The 25,775-nt window shown below is 50.7% G+C and overlaps 2 protein-coding genes across 2 annotated transcripts; both read right to left on the bottom strand.

The window, feature by feature from the left end:
* Positions 1-6,397: 6,397 nt before the first annotated feature.
* TGME49_257810 (hypothetical protein) lies at positions 6,398-9,889 on the bottom strand (the record flags this gene model as incomplete). Its single annotated transcript, XM_018781156.1, has 7 exons — positions 6,398-6,408; positions 7,037-7,138; positions 7,581-7,669; positions 8,145-8,174; positions 8,592-8,694; positions 8,985-9,033; positions 9,596-9,889. The coding sequence occupies 7 exons, from the start codon at positions 9,887-9,889 to the stop codon at positions 6,398-6,400; spliced, it is 678 nt and encodes a 225-aa protein (XP_018636991.1).
* An 863-nt stretch (positions 9,890-10,752) lies between these two features.
* On the bottom strand, positions 10,753-24,171 carry TGME49_257910 (hypothetical protein; the record flags this gene model as incomplete). The annotated part of the gene is made up of 17 exons (XM_018781157.1): positions 10,753-11,160; positions 11,754-11,857; positions 12,017-12,106; positions 12,959-13,063; positions 13,229-13,318; positions 13,797-13,898; positions 14,311-14,430; positions 15,215-15,271; positions 16,289-16,345; positions 16,917-16,997; positions 17,748-18,146; positions 18,890-19,006; positions 19,569-19,619; positions 20,001-20,057; positions 21,533-21,991; positions 22,559-22,795; positions 23,346-24,171. The coding sequence occupies 16 exons, from the start codon at positions 24,169-24,171 to the stop codon at positions 11,793-11,795; spliced, it is 2,913 nt and encodes a 970-aa protein (XP_018636992.1). The 3' UTR covers positions 10,753-11,160; positions 11,754-11,792.
* Positions 24,172-25,775: the final 1,604 nt, after the last annotated feature.

Raw genomic sequence — 25,775 nt, 5'->3', positions numbered from 1 at the left:
GTATCTGTTTTCCTGGTTGACCGCAAACATTGTTCAATAGGTGCTACACGTGTCAGGAATAATGCCGCATTCTAAAGCATTGATTGGCAACCACAACATACAAGGCGAATGTACGTGTTCCGGGATCGACTCAATTGGGACAGGCATTCCAGAGGACATAATTGACGCCGCCTTTCCACCATCAACTCCAAGTACAAATCAGGGTTTTGATAGCAGCCAGGTTTTCCTCTCAATCCTGGAGCATACGCCTGCTTCAGCGGAACTCCGGGTGTGCCTCGAAAGCTGAGATGACAGCCCGTGGCAGGAGGCGGGCTCTCGTTGTGGTTATCATAAGGGCATATACGCGCAGGTATGAATAGACGTATATATATATATATATATATATATACACACTATCACGTGAGACTATGTTCTGTGTATGCCAGAGGGGAGCAGGGGAAAGGAGAAGAGAAAACGACGAGACGAACCGGCGTTCCCATCCATGACTTTCTATAGTTGGACCAGTAGTATGGCAGCAACGGATATACTGCACCCTTGTGGAGCTGTCGAGAGTGACGCCGAATTCGCGAGAAGCATATTTGGACTGCCGGAAGACCCGTACGGCACAACACGTACTGAACAAAGGGAACTGTTTATTCAAGAATCAAAGCTCATGCATCGTCGCCAGAAAGGCGAAGTAGGAAACACATGAGATGCCTGCCTCGCGGCTGCCGTTGTGCAAGTAAGATTGAATTAAAAAACAACCATAAACAGAGGAATCACCTGTCGCTACATCCATGCCACCTGAATTCCGTTACCAGTCAGACTTCTGTCTTGCACTAGGGTGGATGGACCACGAAGTAGTGGTTCTAGGAAACTGTGACTAGGTTGGGACTTTTCCCATATTCCTATTCCTGCTACTGTTTGCCATCCGTCTCCTTGTTTTCCTCATCCGCATCACTTGAGTGGCCTTGCTCCGTCACCAGATCAAATAGGAAAGATGAAAACAAACAAGAGGGGGCAATATTGATGAAGAGGAGAGACCAGCACGGAGACATGAAAGACAAAACCAAAGTAGACGAGTGAGGGTAACACGGATGGGCGGTATATTCGGTGAGACAGACAGGACTGAAGAAAAAGTGCTCCGCTGAAGGCCAACGCTTGATTGATGACTTTTTCCAATGATGGTGCTTACTCACAGAGCGAGGCTACAAGTAGGGCATAAAGCGTTTACCTGGTACCACAGGACACGCGAACGCGCACGAGATAACCCTGTGAACGATCAGAAGCAATCGTGCAAGTGACCGAAGACACCAGATTGTTCAAAAGGCAGAACACCACGGGGATGGAAAGTATCACGAAGGAATAGCGGCTGACAGAAACAACGGAAAGAAAACAATATGTGGAGATTAAGCGTTTGAAGGAGAGGAACAAGCGAAGAGAAAATGAAGTCACGCGGTCTCTCATGAAAAAACCCTCACCTCGACGCGAGCACAGGATGTGCAAAATAGAAGCTGTGGCGTCACGTTTTCCAGGACGAGACCGCCACGCTGTTCTCTATACTACTTTTTACGTGTTTTCCACCAACATATAGCAGCACTACGAGGGTGCGCTAAATGCTGCAACGGATCGGTGCCGTAGAAGAAAAAGACACGAATACCCGGACCCTGACTCGGACGAGTCCACAGTGAACGTATAAGTCATATTCTACGCAGTGCGACAACACATCGAGTGCTCAGTGTCGGTCTTCACTCTTGCCTCCGGAGGTTCCTGACTGGAGACCTGCAGTCGTATCAGGCATGGCAGCGCCGTCCTAAGAAAATGGATGGGGCGGTTGAACGGTTCCGGAGGAGGCTGGATAAAAACGAACCACAAAATAGGATGAACGCAACGTAAGATCTTGGACGTACATCGGCATGTAACGATACTGACTGTCAGTACACTTTTACTTTGTACGCGGCAGCAACAAAACACTCACTATTGTGCGTTTGTTGCGCTGGGCAAAAACATTCGGAGTGTCGTCAAGTGAGACCTGGCAGAACGTGGACACTGTGTCAGAAAGAAAGGAGTGGGACTTCAAGCTTGCAACAATTTCGCACCTTACGCGACGAACGCAACGACGTGCTTCTACTTATCGTCCTACGCAGCCAAGCTTAAATTTTGCCGTGGTCAGAGGTGACGCAATCTGCCAGAACATCGTCGTCGTCGCACTCACCTCGAGAACCAGGAAGAGAAGAGAAGAGGGGTACGCTCTTGATATTTTCACTCAACAAAGGGCGGACTCCTCCGTGATGGGAAAACGAAGAAAAAGGAAGAATCATACAGAACACGCAGCCGGCAGATGTCACTGCGGCCGACACCTGGTATGTAATGGGTTTTGTGCAACACGAAACTGTGTGCTATTTTGCATTCGGTTCAGTCACTGCCGTCATGCGGACTCATGCATCGCATGCTGCTGAATACACTAGATCACAGTCAGGCTTGCCGTGGCAGGGGCCGACCACCAGGAGTTCCTCAGGGTCTTCGTGAACGCTGAGGTCGGGGACTGGTGGCGTAGGAGGGAACAATTGCTATTGTAAATTTTCTGAAGCGGCATGTGGATGCAGCCGAACAGAAAAAAGACATGAACAACATGTGAGCACATGTGAAGCAAGAATCCTATCATCGCGATATTCATGATAACGACCGCTAATATGGCGTGGGTAAGTCGTTGCGTTCCTCATACAACCGAGATGAATATTGTGACGCAGTAGATCGCGGTGGCCTGACTTCGTGCACCTCAGTTTGAATACTAGCACCGGCGATGACGCGGTTTGCCAGCACCTTTATTGCCAAAGGCCTAACGCCGAAGGAGTCCCAGGCGGGGCCGACTGCTGGGTGCAAGGCTTCCGCTTGTAATGTCGAATTCTCGCCTTGTTCCAGTGACGGATGCTTCAAAGACACACACACCAGTCTCACGAAAAGAGAGGTACGCTTGTACTAGGTTTTCTGAAAGGCATTATTCATTGTGACCTTTGCACCCCTGGCAAAGCCTAAACATTCCCCGTAATGACGCATGTCCCAATTATGAATGCGTTGCCAACTCGGATGAGTGCGCGTCTGATGAGACGACGCTTATAAAGGCCACGCATACCAGGGGCAGTTCATGAAACGGAAGAACGAAATACCTCTGCGTGCAATACCGCACTACACATACTATGTGCGTATGTATCGACCTGATTATATGAGGTATCCGCAACTACAGATTCATGTGCTGTCTTCCTCAGGGATGGCAACAACAATAAATGAAGCACCAAGGCATGCTGGTGTAGTCGTAACACTATCGCTCCGTCTGTCTACTGTCATCGCAGCATTGCCTACCAAAAATGTTGAACTAAACTCCTATTTTACATAACGGTTCGCTGACATCAGTTGTCCAGCTGGGACGGAGGTCACAATCTGATGATAGCCTCCAACCGCCTGTCAAGGATGAGTTGTAAGGAACTCAGTCCTAGAGCTTTTCCATGCCACTTTTTTAGTTGCCTTCCAGCACCAACATCACGGACAGAGCCGAGCTATTACACGTTCATACCAAGCGGCAGATGTTGGGAGTCTGGCAGAAAGCGAAAGGCGCAGAGAACCACAGCAGAATAATTGAAGTGTAAGACGACTTCAGGCGAGGAAGGTAAAAATGTAAGTGGTGACTTAAGCACACCCGCGTGCTCCCGGAGCAAGACAGAATCCATTCCGTGTTCCTATCAACTGCCCTTCTCTCCGGTTTTGAGTTCGTTTTCCTCTGATCTGTCTCTCATGTCTTGTCACCGTGCTCAGAGTCTTTTAACACTGCATAGCACTCCAAGATGGACCATTGAGGCACGATATAAATATGTAAATGAGGTGCTAGGAAGCTCAAGGCCGCTCCTGGCCACGCCACCGTAGTCACAAGCGATTCTCTCAGGGATGAATGACTGAGAACTCAGGCTGAACTTTGGGCTCATCAGCAACATTCCCGTCGTTCTGTGAAGACAGTAGTTTAGATCAGTAGGTGGTTCTCCTCAGACATCCAGGAGCATCCACGGCTGTTCCTCTGTCTTCTTGCTTTTCAGCACACCGCTGCCGCCTTCCGATATGGCGTCCGGTTTTCTCCCAGAACAGAGTTGACACCCCTGCCTTGCAAATGAAGCATCAGCAGAATCCACGCTATAAGTCCTGCTGTTTTTGAGTCTCCCATGTTTCGCTCTCTGCTCGTCGTGGGCGGCAAGTGCCTTCTCTCACTAACCCGACTTTTTCGTGCACCTGTTCCTCTACGCTTGTGTGTTCTCAACTGCTCATATCCATTTGAACTTGAAAACGTTTTTCTGTGTGCGGCGAAGAGGTGAAAGGGAATTTTGTCAACGGCGCGATTCGAGTGTTGCTGTTTCGTCCCATTTTCGCTTTATTGTCGCGCTCTGGCCACTTCCCCTCTTCTGTTGCGCATAGCTTCTGCACCTGGTTTTGTCTCTTCTAGACAGAGTTCTCAATGTTTCAATATCCTGTGGTGTTCTGCTCATGATTCCCCATTCTGCACTTCTTCAGGGGCGTCCACCAACGTCATGCCGTGCAAATGACCTTGAAAAACAAGAATAATTCAATCGAGCCGGAGATTTCGGTTGCCGGCGCCGTTGAGCTGACAAGGATGGCTGGACAGCACCGTGTCTCCTATCTAACGTAATTGCAGAGCTCGTCGCCCCTTAGCGCGGTCCTCATGACATGTAAAGGTCTGTTGTTATCCTGCTCGCTCTCCTCACTGCTGCTACCCTCGTCTCGAACAACCACGCCTATGTGCAGCGACAATGGTCGCTTTCCCAGTTTCTCACAACTGCATGCTTGCCTTCCTTTTGGCGTCTCTCTCCTTCGGTCACCACTATACTTTCCCTTTGTGCCACATATCCGCTTTCCGTCGATCTGCCCCATGCTCGTTTTCCCTGCGTTCGGCTTCTGTTTATATTGAGTAGTGACTTCTTCCTTAGCTTCATGTTCCCCCTGCACTCCTTCAACAGTTGGTTTGGCGTGGAGTAGACGAGACTCACATACTGTTTTCGCCCTTCCAGATACATGGGAATTAGAGGTTATCACGTATATTCAGTAAACAATTGCTTTTCGTTCTTGCAACATGCCATCTTGCACCGTGTAGTTCGAGAGCGGCCTTACTTGATCTGTTTCACCAGGCAGTTCAACTAGGTGATGAACTGCTACACCGGCTTATCCTTGACTCTCTTGCCTATGCGTTGCTCGGTAGGATGTGGGGGGGCGGTGACGTTAAATATCCCAGCGGAAGCTCCTCACGGCCGCAGGTGTAGAGGATCTTAGGCATGGCGGAAATATAAGATTGTTTTTGCAATGGACTATACCGATTCGATTTCGCCAAGCTGGACATATGCCACCATCAGACAAATCACACCATACCGCTTGAGTAAATGTCTGTCCTTATCAATTTCCAGTGCAGGTATGAAAACGCTCACCACCCGGTGTTGTGATTCCTTTTACAGCGGCCGATCCAAAATACCTGTCCTCGCATACTGCACTGGTTCGCAGAAGAGACAATCCCAATATCTGTTACATGCCCCAAGGTGGGCCCGGTGGTGTGATGCCGACAAGATAGAGATCCGTTGTGGTCTTTCTTTGAAGTTAGGTGGCAGATGATTGATGATGCCAGGTGCGCGGAGTCTGACGCCCTCTGTTATTGATTCTTTTCTTGCCATGTCGCGACAAAGGCGCCGAACAGATGAGGAAACTGCTAAAATCCCATTTAACTACATTGTTTCGAGTGTTGCAGCACGTGTGACGTGGGCTCTCCTCAGCCCGTCTGCTGTACGGCAGACACATGCAGGTATCTGCATACTATACTGTATGTAACGCCATGCAAAGAATCTCGAGACGGGAAGGCAAATGGCTTCGCAAAATTAAGTTTTCGTCTGTGTTGTTTGCTGACAACAGGGAAGGCGCTACGCAATCAACTAACGCAGTCGCGAAAAATGGGACAATGTGGTACTGGAACTGCGACTGGTGGATAAGACACAGCTGACGGGAGGTTACAACGACAAAAACAGTCGGGAACAAACTACGAGCAAGCGAGACAATAGGCCCATTGTCCCTCTGAGTTAGAAACTAGCAGTAGACGTTAAAGAATCTGCCTGTCAAACACGACTCTGACAGTGCCGCCATACACATGGGGATCCAATGTTGTAAAAATACAATACCGTTTCGCGCTACCTTCCCATGAAACCAACAGCATCCAACATGCCCCGCAGTCCCCCAGTTGACGCGTTGCAATGTCGCAAAGAAGTCGAGGACTATGGTGCAGATGACATTGTCTTGGTCAAAATCTGGCCAGACTTTCTAATTATGTTGGTCACTCGTTGTCCGTTCCTTTGCGCCTTTGCACGTATCCACTCCACAGCTAGCGCTGATCTGCAGCAAGATCGAACGCGCGCGACAATTGCCAGGCAGCAATGAACAAGATGCAAAATACTATAGACACAGCAAATGCTGGAAATGCGGGAGCATGTGACGGGAATTCCAGTGAATAACACTACACAGTAAGAAATAGACTGACGCGATTCCGAGGCAAGGTGTGGAACGTGACAGCACCACTAAGTCGAACATAGAGGGGACCTGTTACTTGCAGGGCATCACATCACCGGAGACGTGGGCTGACGTCAGGTCTCAAGTGGCGACAAAAAACAATACACTGTACTGAAGGTAACCGAGTGTTCAAAACTGCCGAGGTACAAGTAACCGAAGAGAATCGAAGAACGCTGAGAGAAGACGGAAAGGAAGGTCCATTTGACACGAAAGCCAGTAAGGTAGGCTAGCAAATGAACGAACACAGACGGCAAGCTGGAATACGGGGAAGAGGACTGAGGGAGACAGGAAAAAACCCGAAATATGGAGCAGGCGAAAACAAAATGACACGTAAACGAGAGGAAGATCTACGCCCAGTATTCGAAGGCCGTTCAAAGTCAAGAATGATACACTGAGTTCCCCAAATTCTACACCACCATCTGCGGCCACTATTGAAAAGGATGTGTTGTCTTACCAGTGTCGTCTTGGGGGTCAAGAGAGGGAATCAACTCATCCAAGAGATGTTGTTCATCTGGAGGTGATGGCACTGAATGTGCTGGAGAGGATCCGCCTGGTACTGGATGTCAACATGGAACACAAGGGTCAGGAGAAAGCATAAAACAGGAACCACGTGACTAATCATGCAGGAAATCAACAATTAAGCAATATGAATCGATGTCTGGATGCGCTGAGCGTGTGACGGTTGAACACCTATTTGCCTCCATCGGCGTTTCCGGATCGCCCTTACATTCGTCCTCGTATTCCAGAGATGATTCAGCCGCTTCAGCGACGAGGGTGCTCCGCGAAGAAAAAGAATGGAGAAGGCGGACAAATTGCTGCTTAACGGAGCTAAGCTGATTTCACTCAAAATAATGCGAGAATGAACACGATATTGACACAGGTTCCACATGCATGCAGGCACCTTCGAACAGGTCTCCTGCCAAACGCTACTGGCCGATAGCTTACGGGCAGGAGGCAGTGCGACTGTCATAGATCTTTCGAAAACCCGCACGTCTTACCAGTGCCGGATTCTTTGTCAATCATAGCCATCACGTCGTCTAAAAGCAAACCCTCATCCAACTTCAAACCAGAGAAGCCTCCAGATCCTCTGTACAGTGCACACAGCAAACAAAAAGTCAACCTGGCGAAAAGACGAGGTTAGAGCTCGGTTAAACAAAAATACCACAGGACACAACGCGATATAGCAGGCACACAGAAACATCCGTGACAGCGACAACACACCCCAACCAACCCTGCCGCGATCTCCCGTCGTGAAAGAAAAGTGCTCCGATTTACGCCTCCACGGTGCCCTGGCTCCTTGCTACATCGAACAAAGCGGCTGCTCGTATGCAGAACGGGGCTATATATAGACTGCCGACAGTCATCTTTGATGCGGACTGCACCGCCGACGATAACGACGTTGGAGAAGAGACAAGTGATTACAAAGTAGCGCAAGGTGAATGCGAAGCGAGCTGGCAAACCCAGCCCACGAAGGCCAGACTTAACATGTGCGACGAGCTGTGAGCTTTTGCGCAGTGCCTCGGTTGCAAGCTCACCAGGCGCTGTCGCGGACGCACTAGTACCTAACAACACATGGAGGATGCTCCTGGAACCTGCGGAAGACATCACATCTTCAGTTGTACGGAAGGAAAAACAAACACGACCGAGTGGTGACAAATGATCAGAGATCCATATCATTTAAGCGGATAAGCTCCAAACATAGCTGTGTGGGTTTTGCGTGACGAGAATGTGGTTTATTGGGTTATAGTGCTTTGGGAGTCGGTGCGTCATTCCTCGTTCCCTGTTTCATGCCATCGCATCTTGTGATATGCACCGCTGGGTGTTTCCAGATTAGGAGACCGATATCGGCATGATGGGGTTAGTTGTGGACTGCAAAAGTACAGAGTAATCAAGCGTCGCCCGCTAGACGTAGTAATAGGAGGCTCGAGTACCCGCACGTTCATTCAGATGTCGAGGGGCCACATTAACATCAAACTAGGGTGGCGATCTATGCGACAACGCAGTTTTACCTTGACGCCACTACCTCCGTCAAGGCAATGCGCACACAGCGAACAACGAATCCAGCGGAGAAGGTAATGGAATCTTTGAAACCACAACGGTCAGACGGTTGAACTGCTAACCGAAACGGTTAGCCGAAACAGCCTGATCATCCAACGCCTGTATTCACGTGGTCATGCATGAGTCTTCTTGTCCTGGGTCTGCAAGGGTGTCATTCGACAGCGATCCAAACATTCCGCATTGTCGTCAGGATCCATATTCGCTTCGCCACTCAGTATAACTCGACGAGCACGGCCACCTGGTTCTGACTACTCGCATCATTTATTCATCCCTCAAAGATGCTTGAGGCGCGCTTTCTAACCCCCTTCATGCTTCTCGCAATTACTACATTAACGTCCCCCTACAGTACTCCTCCATATTCCGATACCTGTAGGATCCACAGTCCATTGGTAGCTGCAGGGGAATTCACTCAAGCGGTCTGCACATGAAGTCCCATTGGCATTGCTTGTCAATGCAGAAGCGATTTGTCTTGGTGCGGTTCCATTACCCATCGGCATGTATTGTGTACCCTTCGCACCATGATATCATAGTTAGCGTCGAGAGAGCACCACCTGAACTTAATTGATATAACCTTGTTCAGAATGCAATGCAGTACCTTTCCGCTACGTAATAAGACCTACCAGTTGACGTCGGTAGACGAAAGCGGGAGCTTAATGGCTTGCTTGAGTAGAATTCTTTGCATGTCTACGGAAGCATTTACATATCAGGTGCAAAGTTTAAACATAGTGCTTTAACGTTACCCCTTTGCATATGACTGCTTTTAGCTTCCGTCTTCTCTTCACTGGAATGCAGATGATCCCCTCTTGCATTTCCTCACGTTTCTGGAGGTAGTCAACCCTCTTTTGAAGGCCCAAGCCATCCAACTCGGAGGCTGCCTTTTTCTGATGTCAGCATATGCACGACTGACACAGTCCACCAACTTCGTTCTGAGCTTCTGCGCTGAAGCCTCTCCAACCTGAAGGCTGCTCCAGGCTGCTTTCAGCCCCTGAAGAATGCGTGTTTTGGCTTGCTCTACTAAAATGTGACTCTCCAGTTCCGGATACGCTTCGCGCAGAGAAGCGATTCTACCGAGAAGAAGGTCTGAAGTCGCGATATGCGCGAGAACGGACTCCAACGATGTCTCCGTTGGCACACTCTTCAGGCGTAACCGGCTCATCTGGAACCTGCTTAGAGCCAGCTCAGACTGTTCCGAGGTGGCCAGAGCCCACGAGGAAGGTGGCGCAGCTGAGGACGGAAGACAGGGCAACATGGTGAAGACAACGTAGACGCCTGCATGTGGAGCGGACAGAACGAGTGAGTGTCACTGCGCCACTGGTTGTGCCAGCACTCAGGTCCTTTCAGCTTAATGGTTGGAGCCGTGGTCATCCTCTGAAAGGGCGCGCCACTAACCAACGCATTCTCGGAGCTGCCCAACGTAATTTGCATGGCGGTCAAACGAGCGACCAGGCCACCCGGATCCGCATGTGTCCTAGCTCTCTAAGTCGGCCGGTGGCAGTGAGACGGTGGATAGTTCAGGACTATGAGATACAGTCACTACATTGACCATCAATACAACGGTGTTTTCGGGTACGCGCTGTGAGCTACTGTCGTCTGCCCACGTCTGTAGAAGTCGAAGGGCACGTATGCGAGACCAGTTCAAAATCCGGACAAAATGAGGTGAATTTGTTGAGGTCAAGGTGAGCCGCCTGTACGTCGCTACGTGCACATTGCCCCGGGGAGGGTGAGCCACCAGGTATTCGCTACACTCACGCTGGAGCGTCCATCATACGTGCCCTAAAAGGGAGGCTAGTTGCACGTGTGAGTCCTAACATTTTTAGATCTTTGTGTTGGAAAGCGTGCGCAGAACTGCAACAGAGACCGTGGTGAGTATCCCCAAGGGAGCAAACTAGAGAGCAGAGATCGTTCGCTTGCGACACATCAACTAATATACTCGGTTCCAATACACAAACGAAACGACAAGTTCCGAGAGGATGAATATGATACAAGGAGACCCTTAACCGATCTATCGGCTCTATCTGAGCAACTAATAGCCATACATAGTGTTTCAAATCAGCAGTAGCACCATGCTGGTAATCCGTATGTGGAATCACAAACACTATATACGAACTGCTGTTTTAACATCTGACAAATGGAAAAGCAAAAACACGGGAATGAAAAGGGACAGAGACACAGCACAGCACGGTGGTGCTCACTTGCTGTCATAGTGACGACAGAGGCAAAGCGACAAAGCAAAATAATGTAACGCTCGGTTATATCTGGTAGTTCTTGAGAGAGCCCACTCATCTGAAGGCGAGTGTGTGATGAATTTGAAGCACTTACTAGATGACGTCGAACAACGTTATGAAGTCACATCCGCACATTTTGCCTAATGACCCGCGCAAGACAGGCCAAAACCGATATAGCCGCTCTGGTGGTTTTGGTGCGCTTTCATATGGGACACTCTTTTGCAAGCCTACACTACCGGTAACCGCTTTGGCCTTGGACTATTGCTGTCCACCTTGTTCGCCTATCTAAACAAAGCTGTAGACGAGGAAGAACGGACGACAACAGCACCAGGGGAAACAAACAAACGAAGATGAAAACCAGTATAGGTAGCCTTTGAAGGAGTAGAAAAACACACAGTGAACGCCGCAGTCACTATGCGTGACGTACAGTGCAGCGGCGAAGGAACGAGATTTGATACCCCGGAGGCCACTGCCGAAATTTTAACCTTCACTCTGGCGGAGTTCTCAAAACAATAGTGAAGCGATTGGATACAGAGCGAAGAACAGTAAAACAACTTAACGGAAGAAACGTCTGTGAGAGAAGAAAGACGGCAGTGATGACAGAGGGAGAGTCGGTAACGCTGTCCTTCGCGACTGAACAATACAAGCAAAAGAGAGAGAAGAGTTGCAAGAAGCTCGTACTTCGGGTAGGACGGAATGTGCATCGGCATCTACGCATACACCGAGAACTGAGCTGAATGAATGCAAACCAACGCTGGTTCATGTGGTATTAAAGCATGGGTGTGACGTCTCGGCAGATGACGAAAGTGAGTTCGAACCTAGGTGCGCCTGTACTCATGAATACGAAACACGTCAGATATTTGATTTGACGTCGTTCAGATTCCTTACCTGGTTCATCTTGAGCTTCTTGGTCGGTGTCACATTCGTTTACGACTCGTCCGTCTCGCCATAGAAAAGTTCATTGACGGCTGCTTCCAGGGCCGCTTCGAACGCTGAACAAGAAGATAACAACAGGAACGAAACAGCGGCGTTGGAGTTGCGGCAAAACGAGTAACAGAATATACGCCTAAACCAAGGAAATCCCTCTGTCGATCAGCGCTGCTGGGGGGAGCCGCCGAACGCAGCGACTGTTATTGAAGACTTTGCCGTACCTTCGTGGTCATCTGATTCGAGCATGGATAGTGCCTCGTCTATAAGCTGGTGGTCGGCTGGCGTCGGTATCCAGATGGGCGTATCATCTCCTACAAAAAATCATTTGCACGACGCAGTGTGACATATCCATCCAGTCTGACTCGCCTATGAACAGGCCACGCTGCGCACCACATTTGCAAGGGATGTTGAAAGTCACTGGGCAGTCTCGGAGCACCAGACGTGGGTGCCAGTAACGCGATCCCAACGTCGGGACGTAATCAGCCACCAATGGTTCGCATCCTCGGTACACACTGTTGATGGCGGAGACGCCGGAGAATAACAACGAAACTCAGCACACGGAAACCGAATTCGCGCATTTCCGTCGAGTCGCAAACCGGACTAGATCGAGAGGGACAAAATCGCGACACACAGTGAGGGCGAGAGATAGATTTACTGATGGACGGTGCGCTGCTTCTAAGGCATCGACGGTAGCTCGGATGCTGATGCCCTGGAGCAGCTCCAGAACTGATAAACGCCTCTTTACCGACTTGCCCAGGGATGTGAGAAGACTGAGCGAGAAACGGAAGACGCAAAATAAATGAAACGCAGGGAATACCGGGGGGATGGTTGGGTGGGAGAAAGCAGATCGAGGTGGCGATAGCTATGACGACAGCGCGAGTGCAGACAGCGTTTGACGGTGTGCGCCTAAAAGGTCTAGGCAGACACGCAAACAGAGGCTTCGCAGAGGCTAGCGAATCCGGTCCGGCGAAGTATACTCGAGTGCTACCTCGTACTCATATGGTTCATTGTCAGAACCGTGAGCAGTTTGTACGGAGAACGTGCAAAATAAGCTGTTCCCCATGATTCAGCGGAGAATTATCCGATGCATGTGTCAGCGTGACATAGTGCACGTGAGCGCGAAACCCATTGGCGAGGAGTGCTGATCCGTGTTGGTTCCTTACCCGCCTCATCGGGAGGTTGGACGTCGGCCATCACGGTATCTGCGTTGCCGGACGCGTCGTCGGGCAGTGCATCAGGTATCGGCATCTCCGACGTAACGTCGAGCGCTGAAGGAGAAAGAAGGCAGAATCGCTGACGAGCCACGGGTGTGCCAGGCAGAAGGGCTGCGGAAGAGCCACCGAACGCGTTTTAGCAAGGAACAGCCCTGTTGCGTTCAGGTCTATGAGGATACCAAATGAGCGTGCACCCTATTCGCGACGTCTCGACCATACCGGCGTGACTATCTGATTCGACCATGGATGGGGCCTCCTCTGCGGCCTGTTGAGTTTCAAGCGCCGGCTTCAGGACAGGCATTTGATGTCCTACGAGAAACAACGAGAACGCAGGTCACAGATACCCCTGTTCGTTTTCTTGAGTCTACGGATGGAAAAAGCCCCACTCAGCGCGTACGTGGAAATAGACAAGGGCGTAGATAATATAGTGACACGCTGTTTCTTGCTGCAGATGTCTCCACACCCTCCACGTGTATATTCGGCATGACTGTGTAGGCTGCCTGACCGCGTCGCCGCGACCCATGGGTTTCATCAACAACTTTAGCGGCAGCGGAGGCTACCGTGTTACCACCACAACGCACCATCCAGCTGACATATATCGACGTGCTTTCGAGTGGTTGGTACTGTGTGTACCATGCCTCCAAAAGAGACAGCGTGTGAATGTCGGATGCTGAAATGGACATGGCTCTGATACGAACAGCATTTTGAGATTCAAAACATGTTCCATGTACTTCAAAGAATGTAGTGCAGCTCTACGCACTCGGCACATTACTGTCACATGGCTTACGCTGATCTTCTGGCGCAAGTGCGATGGAGTCCTCCTGGTCTAGGGTAGCGCCGTCGTCTTGGGTTTGAAGCCCGTGATCCAATGACACTGTAGAATCTGCATCTAAAATGATGGCCCAGCGATGGCACAAGAAAGTGTGTGATGGGCGGAGTGCCACGAAATGGTACAGAGGCAGCACTGAACACACTGTAGTGAGTCGTGTGAAAGTATGGTTCAAACGCCAGTTTTGTTGGTAGATACCCGTCTACGGCTGATTCGTACAGTCCGCATCCTCGGGCATGGCCATGAGCCACAGAGCGTGATCGTTTGGGGGCATGCAACAGGCACTAGGGCTGCGGATTCATGATGAGTCTTCGTGTGAGGAGATGGTGACTACACAGGAGAAAATCACGCATGCAGGGGTTGGCAATAACGGACAAGCATGACCACAGTAGCCGTGAGGCAATCGTCGAACCTAACGAGTCGCACCATACGTGCTCGTGCTGCAGGCGACTATGACCGCCTTGAAGCTCACCTGTGGTTTCACTTGCGCTTTCGTCGTTTTCCACTGACTCTTTTGTTTGTTCCGTGAAAGCATGATCATCGTGGGGTTCCGGTGGAGAAACGGAGCTCGCAGGTAAGGATGCAGCTTTTTCTGTTTGGAGTAGAAGCAAACAACAGCGACGCCTGCAATGTCAATTTTAAAGGTAACCTATGGACCACATGAAACAAAATTGCTCACAGTCACCAACGAGCCTTGGTTATGTGTTTGATTCCGAGACACTCCTCTGCGGATACCACTGTTTTCCGGTTTTTGCCGCAATGCTCCCTTCTATTTACTCGGTCGTTGCATGTGCATGGTGGAGTAAGTCATTCGCTTCCCCCGTGGCCCCAGCAGAGACGCGACGATTCCCGCCGTAACTTGAAGGAAATCAGACAGCAGGAAAGTACACGCGAATAGCACAACACATGCGCGAGACGTAGGCGCACCAATCAAAATAAATTGACCAGGAACTAGGCACAAGAATAAAATGCAAGTCCCCAGAAGCAAGCGAACGAAGAACCCAAAGAACGGCTCAACGATGTAGTTCTCGTCTGGCGCAGACGGCGAGCATACAGATGCCCTACGCGGAAACTGTGAATGGCTTGGAACTGAGTCGTTGAGCACCGGCGGTGTCGCAGTCGCGCGTCAGCTGTCAGCACTTCACACGTGCCTCTAAGGATGCAGTCGAAGATGGCTAGCAAGGGACTGAACGTGGGCGACAGGCTACCGATACAACCGGACTCGAGGGATGAGGTGGAACGGGACTCAGGTGGATATGGACGGGTTTATCCCTACCGAAAAAGAACACCAGAGGGCGGGACCAGCGACGAGAGGAGATAGCGAGAAGGGAGGAACAAATATGCAGGAGAACTCAGGGCAGCTGTATCTCCCGTACCTCCGCTGTGAACTAGCAGGTGCTTCAACATCGCCGGTTCTTTTCGGGCGTAAGGCCCTGCAAACGGAATGAGGAACAGACGAAACAGACGACAGGGATATCACTCAGCCTCAAGCAACCGCGGCGAGCGGCGACATTTACGCGTCATCTTCGAAGCGATGCGAGAGGTAACAAGATGAGCCTGTATTTGTTTTCCTGACCAGTATTCACATGACGGTGTTCTTCGCTGCCGCCCATTTATTCACTAGATTCACAAGCCTTTAGCGCGTCTACCACATTCGAACTATTCATTGTCGTGTGTCGCCTTTTCGCAGGCTTCACACAACACTGCCAACTTCAACACGAACCTATGGATCACATGAAACCAAATTGCTCACAGTCACCAACGAGCCTTGGTTATGTGTTTGATTCCGAGACACTCCTCTGCGGATACCACTGTTTTCCGGTTTTTGCCGCAATGCTCCCTTCTATTTACTCGGTCGTTGCATGTGCATGGTGGAGTAAGTCATTCGCTTCCCCCGTGGCCCCAGCAGAGACGCGACGATTCCCGCCGTAACTTGAAGGAAATCAGACAGCAGGAAAGTACACGCGAATAGCACAACACATGCGCGAGACGTAGGCGCACCAATCCAAATAAATTGACCAGGAACTAGGCACAAGAATAAAATGCAAGTCCCCAGAAGCAAGCGAACGAAGAACCCAAAGAACGGCTCAACGATGTAGTTCTCGTCTGGCGCAGACGGCGAGCATACAGATGCCCTACGCGGAAACTGTGAATGGCTTGGAACTGAGTCGTTGAGCACCGGCGGTGTCGCAGTCGCGCGTCAGCTGTCAGCACTTCACACGTGCCTCTAAGGATGCAGTCGAAGATGGCTAGCAAGGGACTGAACGTGGGCGACAGGCTACCGATGCAACCGGACTCGAGGGATGAGGTGGAACGGGACTCAGGTGGATATGGACGGGTTTATCCCTACCGAAAAAGAACACCAGAGGGCGGGACCAGCGACGAGAGGAGATAGCGAGAAGGGAGGAACAAATATGCAGGAGAACTCAGGGCAGCTGTATCTCCCGTACCTCCGATGCAGAGCAGCAGCTGCCTCAACCTTTCCGGTCCTTCTCTGCCGTATAGCCCTGCGAACGGAAAAAGGGACAGACAAAGCAGACGGCAGGGATTTAAGGCAACCGAGGGCAAGCACGGCAGGCAGGGACATCTGACTGTCACCTTTGAGACGGTATTAAAGACAACAAGATGAAGCTGAATCGTCGTTGTCTTATCCAGATACACTTGGCAGCTATCATTCGGCGCCATGCAACTGTTGTACGTCGAGTGTTACCAATCGTTTGAGCGAATCTCTCCTTTGAAATACTCGTTGTTGTCTGTCGCGTTTTTGCCGGTTTCACTGTGTCCGTTTGTTGACCGACATGTCTGCGGGTTACCAACTCACCGTGGTGTGCTTCTTCGTGACCGCCTGCTCAGTTCTCGTTTTATACGCGTTTTCCTCAGTTGGCTTTCATTCAACCTCCTCACAGTTGCTGCGGGATATCAGCTCGCCACATGCAGTCCTAGCTTCTGGTTTGCTTGTGAGCATCCCCGTGTCTTGTATCCGTCTTCCTTATTCCGTTTGCTCAGTTCCGCTTTCGGGTTTTCTTGGTTTCAGAGGCGATGTCCCGTTGTGTGTCTCTGCATGTGAAGAAGCCCTACCTCTTTGCCATTCCTCGTCACTTTCAAAAGATTCAAGAATGATCCTCAGTGGCTGCATCCTCGCGAGGCCGTACTGCGTCGCTGTGTACAAAACCCAGATACACACAATGCATGCATTACCGCCGTTTCAGATAAACAGGTCCGGACAACAACTACGAGCTCCTACAAAGCGAAAGAGGATACGGCGCATCCAGCGTCACCCCATATCATCTGTGGGATTTGGCTGAAAGACCAGGCGTCACTACCAACGTCTGGACATAAGCTCATCGTGACTGTTGGATGAACGAGGCATCGAGTTGATGTGAGTGGAATCACACGGGTCCACAGCTTTCTCGTGGACATCAACTGCTCCTGCTTCTTGGGAGGCCTGTGAACGTGTTGGCGAGACGACGAAGCTCATTCTTCCCCCCGTGAAGCCTCGCCATAGGACGGGTTTCACGCCACTATTTGTTTTCGCGGTGCTCTATGTTTCCGGTGTCAGCAAACCTTCCTAAATCATACGGGCGTTGCGTCAAATGCGAAAATCCTCTACGTAGTGACGTTGCATATGATACAGGCAGACAGGGCATCCAGCAATCGTTTAGGAGTATCGACTGCACCTCATAATGCACTCAGCTGTCTCTTCTGAATGTGGTTTCTTTTTCGTCACGCACAAGTGCGCCATTTCGGCTGTGCTTGTGTGCGTGTTCGCATCGTAGGAATGTAGCGGCTGTAATCAAAAGACCAGCGTGTTGCCTAAGTATCCCGGTGACCCAGCTTCTGCAGTTCAGTAGTTTCGTCTTTCGGCGGAGTGGTGTATCGTTTAGCTGGGACGTGTCGCAACATGCTCACCTTTTTCAACAAGCTGAAGTCGATCCCACGACTGCACTTCGCCTTCGGACTCGTTGGCTGCCTGTTGCCTCCATGGCGCCGTTGCCGTGAGGCCGTGGCGTAGTAGCAGAACCTCAAGACGTTCACCAGCGGAGCTCCATATTTGAAGGGAAGTCCACACCGTGAGGATTGACACCCGCAGTTCCAGAACGATGGGGTGCACCTTCAAGGATGGGTAAAACTTAGCTAAATATGCCGTCCGCGCGATTCCAATTAACGCGCGCGTGACATGGCGTAGTAAGCCGTCCATGCTTCTTGTATCTCTCTGCAGCGCCAAACTCCGGTGACTCCTGGTGATGCTAGAGCGTAGATCGTGTCCCAACTGCGTCAGCAATGAATCCCAGCCGTGTGAAGGCTCCGCTATGCGTAAGATCATCCCACAGCAATATGGTTAAGGTACAGTGAAGAGATGTTGACATACCAGCGTAACTAGACAGACCCGTACCTTCCGCTGCCACACGCACATATTAATGAAGGAATGAAAAAATATCTAATGAAATAAAACAATATACCTGGCTATCGCAACATCCGCAAGCTGAATACGCCATCAGGGGAACGCATCGGAGGAGAGAGAGCTGTAAAGGCGACGACGTGATCCAGGATTTTTACCCGTTGTCAAATGTATGGAAGGGCACGTCACAGACGTTTAGAGAAAAAGATGACAGAATGAGAGAACGTGCCGAAGACATTCTGGGCTAGCTAACGTATGGTGGGCATGCGCAAGGACGATCGAAACTCATCATGCTGGTTCTGTAGGCAGCATCATGGATGCTCCTGGCTATACATGTGTACGTGCGTAGAGGTAGACAAGTGTGTTCGTGTATTTATCTGTGTTTTCAGGCACGTCAACCCAGGTCGGATCTGACATTTCCATTCAGCGGGAAGCATACGCTCTGTAGAGCCTCCTAATATGTTCTCATCCGCAGAAGCTACCTATCTAAGCCGTGAATGTACCTATACGAAATGTCGACACGGTTCGACACAGTCGCATTTCAACGGTCCCATACGTACAAGGAAGCCAGGCCAACAGCATCGGGACAAAAGGCTTTTCGGCGTCAACAGTCTCAGCGGCAGCGGCATCAGCAGTGCATGAGAGAACTGACCTGTATAGGGAATGTCGGGGGTGAATAATTCCTGCGCGAGGGCAAACAAATCCTCACGCGTCTGCAGGGTGGAGGCTTTCAGTGGCGTAGACGGTCTTGCGTCGGCTCCGAGTTGATCTGCGTGCAAACGTGGGCCACAGAGTATATCGATTCGTGAGCAGGAATCAGTGACGTGTTTGCGACCCATTCTACGCAGCTGGACACCTAGTGGACTACACGCCTCGCGCTAGCCACGCTAAAGGCGTTGATCACGAGAAAGAATTCATTACGGGTCTGTCACGGTCCTGCTTAGGTTCGGTTTGTCTATAACCACTCGAACCCTAGGTCACCGGAACCCATATGCGTACGGGTATTCGAAGGAACAAATTGAGAATGCCAGAACAGAAAACCTCCTTCATGCTGTGTGTAGGAATACATATGCACACGTCCATGCGCGTCTCATGCAGGGGCTCGAGGCCGCCGTTGCTATACTTGGGCAAGCGAGTACGTAGTAGTCCAGAGCAACCACAGGTGTGCAGCCTAGTGACTGCGGACACAGCTGAGACTTTTGAAGGCAGTGACGTCGGGGTGTGAGACGATGCATCCCGTGAATAAAGAATCCTGCAGAGGAACGCTCATGTGCATGTTGGCCACCGAAAGCACAAGATGCGATTATGGGTGTTTCGGCATCTCGCCTGACCTGATTCAGCTTCTCTGATTGCCTTTTTTAGCAAAGAGGTCTCTGGGATGGCTGCAGGCAGACGTGAGACAACGCATATACTGGAAGGTTTTAACTCACACAGAGAACGCAGCACAAAACGGAAGCATGAAATTAAAATTGATGCAGACTCCTAGCCACAGTGAAGGAAGTTGAATACAATAAAACAGCATGCTACGGCAGTGCACCGTGCCGCAGTCTATGCTCCCCGAAGAAGAACCGATTGACAACGCCACGAACACCAGCAGTCCAGTTGAACGAGGCCACAAAAAACAGATCGACCGCCAGTCCGCAGTGTATTTCTTCCGATCTTCCTGATATTTGAGCGCTCTTTCTCCATTCGTCTGGAGAGTTTGTTGCCTCGCCGTCGTCTGCTTCTTTGGTGCTCACCGGCAGATATATTTGGGTGCCTACGTAGAAACTCTCTGATGTCAAGCAACGGTTGCCTGCCAGACATACGCATGCCCAGATCTGCAAACAGAAAACCAGAAACGGCAGCATACGTTCATATGCATACTAATACACACGTGTAGTTCAAGGGAGACCTGGCACACTGCAGGGACGTGGGGAAACGACGAAGGGCGGTGCATATACTCGTCGTGTCCCACAACCGAGACTCCGACATCTTCTTGGATTTTCAGCACGTCTTCTCCAACATCCGGCCGCCACACCACCTTGCAGCTGTTTCGCTGTCAGCGTCGCTATGACCGTGTCGCAGTGAGGAGTGTTCCTGCGTAGCAGAGAAGGCCCTTTACGTCGGTTGGTACGCTCTGGTAGACGTCTCCGCTACTCAGGGCTCCTGCTCAACGCCCGTGACGAAGCCGTGGTGCGGTACTGGTTTCTTTTCGGCTGCACGCCAGTCTTGTACAGCGATACATATGAGGATGCAAACACGGGTAGCCCGAGCTTCACTTGCACAGTCACACAGACTCTTCATCCTGCAGCCCTGCGCGAGCAGTAAGTCAACTAGCCGTCGTTCAATCGTGCATGCCCAACACGCACATCCAATCTATTCGTCCATAGAAAAAGGCACGTGACTGTCTACTTCATGCTTGTGGTCACGTGGGTTACATTGAACGACCCCATCCGTAGTTCGTTGAGGTCGCCGATGTTTTGGCTGCGTTTACCGTCACATCGAGGAGATGGAGGGGAACACGTAAAACATCAGACAACGCACATACGTAGGTTAACGGAAACTGATGGACGTATCTGGAAATATCGAACAGACGGCTGCTGCATTTATCATCTTGTATTACGCAGGCGGTTGACAGCAGAGGTGAATGGAGGAATGAGGGGAACACGAAGTACATGAATAATTCCCCAACTGCTTAAATATACGTTTACAGGCACCACTTTTTGGGAGATGCATTTTAGTAGCCAAATGGGTGAACGTGAAGATGGCTATGCACCGTGCTATTTTAAACGGTTTGCGCTCTGGTACACTGATCGCTCAGGTATCCGACAGCAACACAGAAGGGGACATATTTATTGATCCGCATGCCTGAATCTGTCCGGTTCATGCACACGTGAATAGGCCGTCAGCCTCGCGACATAGCCGGGCAAAATACGGTAGTATGAGGGACGGGCACACGCTTCAAGTCATGAAAGCACGACAATGGTATGCAGGGTGCATGCAAAGCCTGCTTCGACCATGGGGACCAGACACATGAACATGCAGCTCCGTGGGTCACATGATGGTTGGGTTTCTGCCGGCATACATGTGGAGTCGTCTACGTGGACGTATATTATCGACGACCACTGTACCGATTGCGTACGCCTGTTGAAATTCGTTCAGCTGTGCTCATGCCGCCGTTGAGACGCTCTGTCGTAGCCTCCTCTATTTGTTTATATCACGACGCCAGGCAGAAGAAAGCAGCTCTGCTCATTTGCTGTCTTGCCGCATTACTACCACGGTAGCATAATGATGATTCTGTCGCATATCTTACCAACTATCCGACGCCATACTCCCTGGTAGAATTGTTCGGAGAGTGAAGCAACAGCGACTGCCGTTGGTTTCCGCATCGAACCGCTCGTGATGGGGCCATGATCCCCTCGTGACGCGCCAACTGCCACTTGCAGCAGAACCTCTTCGATTTGAGGCAAACAGAAAGCTACCTCCTCACCGAGTCCCCTGATAAGTTTCCGCCTAATGCATCCTTTCAATCGGTTGTGCATAGCTATGGCCACCTTTTCCACAGATGGATCTGGACACTGTGGTAGACGATTGTGCAATAGCCTGAAATGCGTACTCACGAAGATAGCCCTCGCCGCAAGGCGGAGTACTGTACTGAGTGCGGAGCTGTCGCGCGCCTGTCCCGCGACGCCCCACTGTCGTTTGGTTATGCTTGTAGTCATCCACCTCATAACCTTCGTCTGCGCATGATACCAGTCGACCAGTTGCTCTCCTGGATACAAAACAGAAAGCAGGAAAATAGAGTCCAAACACTGGACGGTCAGGGTGCGTAGTAGTGATGCGAAGAGAGGATTTGCGCGGCACTAAAGTCCACAAATGGTGGAAAACAAGGGTAAGGCAGACAGCGGACCTCATCACACAAAACGAGACCGTGTTCGTGCTGCTTGGCACGAGTGCGGCAGATTCAAAGATACTTGGTTGGATATCGAATTCTACGACGCAAAAGCAGAGATATACTTTGTATTGCAGACGAACTCGCACTAGATCAACCGATCGCACATTCAGCTCTATGCAGCTCGAGCGCCGTAATCCGGAACCTATTTCCTGTAGTTCGACACCGTCTGAAGCAGTTCCAGTCTTTCAGCTTACCACAGCTTTTCTGGACATCTACGCTACATCATCCGCGGGACGCAAATCGAGCCGCTAACAGGCGGGTCTGCCAAGAATCGGATGTTAGTCAAGATTATGTGACTGAACACTTGTTGCATGTCCCGTAGATGTTTGTCGAGGACTTCTGCTCACGAACACTCCACAGTACGTCCCATGTTTCGTGACTTACGGCCAGGGACGTCGCCTGGTCGAACAATCAGGGACTCAAACTTTTCTTTGGATACATTTTCGTACGCGTGGACGGACATTGGAGCCATGGAAGGTTGACTCTCCCTTTCTGATTCAACTTCTGTTCTCCTTTTTTTCCTGCCATGTTCTGCTTCATCAGCGTCTTCATCTTCTTTTGCCTCGCTCACAGCCTGCTGCCTCCGGCGCTTGTCGTGCCGTACGGCAGCCTCACCCTGACCTGTGCGAGATGCGATGGACATCGATGCGCAAGTCAGTCATGTGCGGACACCACATTTCAATGGCCGGGCGGCACCGAAGAGTACGTGACAAGGATACTCTGTTTTTTAAGGATGAGGAGACGAACGAGGATGCTCAAACAAAATATACAGAGTTGCGCTAGAATCGCTAGAATTGGCAGAGCCCAGCGAACAGAAAATGGGGGAATCGAAGTAGGGAATGGTGTCCAATAGGGGACCTCGGAAAGTAACGAAAAAACAGTGAATGAGCCAGAGCGTATCCGACGTGATGACAAGGGAGAGGAAAAAACACATGACAGATGATTTAGTCACCTGGGAAGTGAGCTCGGCATCTTGCTTTGTTGTAGATGAGGTACCAAAAGTGTGATAAATCAGGAGCGGGTACGGTAATCGAGGAACCAAACAGAACAGGTCCAGAGGTAAACACAGCAGACTAAGGAACATGGTGCCTTCACAGCGCCTCCTGACTGAACTTAGACTACCGCGCACAGCCGCAGGAAGAAGCACACAAACATCTAACAACTTACGAACCTTCAATAGGTGTTTTGATTGTTTCCGAGCGTCGTACATCTCCGTCCTCCACCTCCCTTTCTGGCCGTTCTCGGACTGCCTTTCGGCGTGGGCGACGACTTTGCGGCGTCTCTTGGTATTCGCTGCTGCCACTGGCTTCAAGCGATCCTTCGTGTATGCCTGCCGTCGTCCCTCCGCTTGTTCCCTGGGGATGTGATCTGTTTCCGCCAGACCCCTCTTCCGCCTGACAGATTACAGAACCGTTATGAGGGAAGCCGTCGCTAGGGTCACGAGGCGGTGTGTCTGCGAGTTGCCGAGGGCGCTGGCCGGGAACGATTCTGTCCCCTAGCCGGGCAGACAGTGCAGGAGCGAAAGAAGATAGAGGCATTGCGGTGAGTGACCGTGCTGCTGAAATCGCAGATTGTGAAAAGGCTCGGTTCGCACCAAGCACGCAGGTTACATAAACGAGCCGTAGAGCTACCACGCACGCAGCGAGAATCGTAGCCGCAAGCAAAACTCGAGCAACAGGGAAGAATGTCGAGTTGTCATATCTTCGCGAACGTGTCATCCTGTGTATGTGTCTTCGTCTGGATGTGACACCGCGAGTTCCCAACGCTGTCCCAGTCATGGCATCTGGAGGATCCTCTGCAGGAGATGAATTCGTAGGAGGTGACTCGGCAAGCCAAGCCTGCCTGGCGCTTGAAGCGTCGAGTTCTTTTTGGATGGAAGGATACATTGTCGCACTTCGTTGCGGTCCCGGAGCGGAAATGGTTAAATAAGGATAATGAGACTGGGAATCAGAAGGCCGAGGGCTCGTCAGAGGACGCGAGGCGGGCAGGGACGGCATAGTGAATCAATGCTTCTTCGTCGAAAGCACCATGGCCGTGTGCACCCGAAAAGGCACTTTATTTCGAATCCATAAACTCAGTGGAAGGCGTCGCAAGATGCCACCAATAGCAGCCTGCTAAATGCATAAATGTATCTGGAGGAACCACGACAGACGAAGTGAAATACCATGCAAGAAGCGAGGAAGAGAGTCACGAAAAATGGCGACAAATGGAAAAGGAAAGAAGTGGAAAGTGTAGAAAGCACAACAATCAACACAACGTGGCTAACAAAGTCATGGCAATACATAAAAGCCACAGCAAAAGCAGTTGTCCACGGAAAGCATCGGGCAATATGAATAAAACGGCTAGTGGTGTCTCACTCGTAAACTGTATGGGGTGTGAGAAGTGGGATCGCGTGTACAAACTTCCATCGGGACACGTTTTTGCACCAGTCGCCTCAGGATTCCTTGAGTATTCCACTGTGTCATTCCTTTCTCTGGGAGTTTTTCGTGTCATCGCTAGACGGTCGCGAAAAAGATGCGGCCAAGTCTTGCAGAGTTCAGGAAGGTGGTTGTAGCACGCAACATCGCAATTCTCATTCTTCAAGAAGGAAGAGGTTGTTGTAACATGCACCACAGGATACTGAATATGACTCCAGTTAACCAAAATACCACTATTCGGTTCATACTAATTGCTTCGAAGCAGCTTTTGAAGGTGCAAATTTGAAAGTCATACATGAATTTGAGCGTGATCGACAACACAGGTTTTGACCGCCAAGTGTCTTTGTGACAGAGAATGTCGTAGAGACAAGGGCGCCATATGGACAAGAAAGGGAGTTCGTTTGCTCGCCGTGAAGGAAGGGATGTCACAAAAATACCCCCTTATATTCCTCGGCACGCCTGTAACGGTTGTGCAATAGAAGAGGCGAACTGCTAGACCCTTGTCCGTTCAAAATAAGCAAGGGGACAGCTGCAGCTACCGACGACGAATGAGAGGGGACACTAGGAACTCCCTTGCTTGTTGATGGCGTCAGAATGTCAGGCGGAAAAAAGGAAACTGCAACAGAAAACGGCGTGGTCTTCTGCCGCTGGTAAATGCAATACGGAATGCCCCACTGTGCCACGAGCCCAATTAGCGGCGAACGAGACGTCGTCGAGGAACAGAGTGCCGACGTGCGTCTCCAGTTTTACCGATATCTTCACGGCGCCCAAGTGAGCCTCCACCAGTCAACTTCACATAAAAAGAAACCGCTGGGCTTCAAGGATGTGTTTGCTGCCTCGATGAAGGATAAATAGCGCGAGGCTCGATCAGCCTCAGTCGGTCTGACGCGCGTAGCCTGCCCCCCGGGCTTGCGCGCGGATGCTAAACCTATTTGGGGGCGGTGCAACGAGGCACATTTGGCACGGCTAGCAGGGGTGACATGAATTCCGAAGGCAAATGTGGAAATAAATATCCCATGGAATGAATAATCGCTCACGTGTTAAACAGACGCTTCAGATGAACTGCGACAACAAATCTCCTCTTCTGGGCCAACCAACCGCTGCCTACGACAAGGATCACTTTTACCTTCTAGTCCGTCTGTCTCATCCTACATACAGACCGGAGATCTGCATAACGACAGTTG

The sequence above is a fragment of the Toxoplasma gondii genome, chromosome VIIb (assembly GCF_000006565.2).
Source record: "Toxoplasma gondii ME49 chromosome VIIb, whole genome shotgun sequence".
In the NCBI taxonomy this organism is placed as follows: domain Eukaryota; phylum Apicomplexa; class Conoidasida; order Eucoccidiorida; family Sarcocystidae; genus Toxoplasma; species Toxoplasma gondii.
The sequence above is the reverse complement of the archived record's forward strand: the minus strand, read 5'-3'. Positions and strand labels throughout refer to the sequence as shown.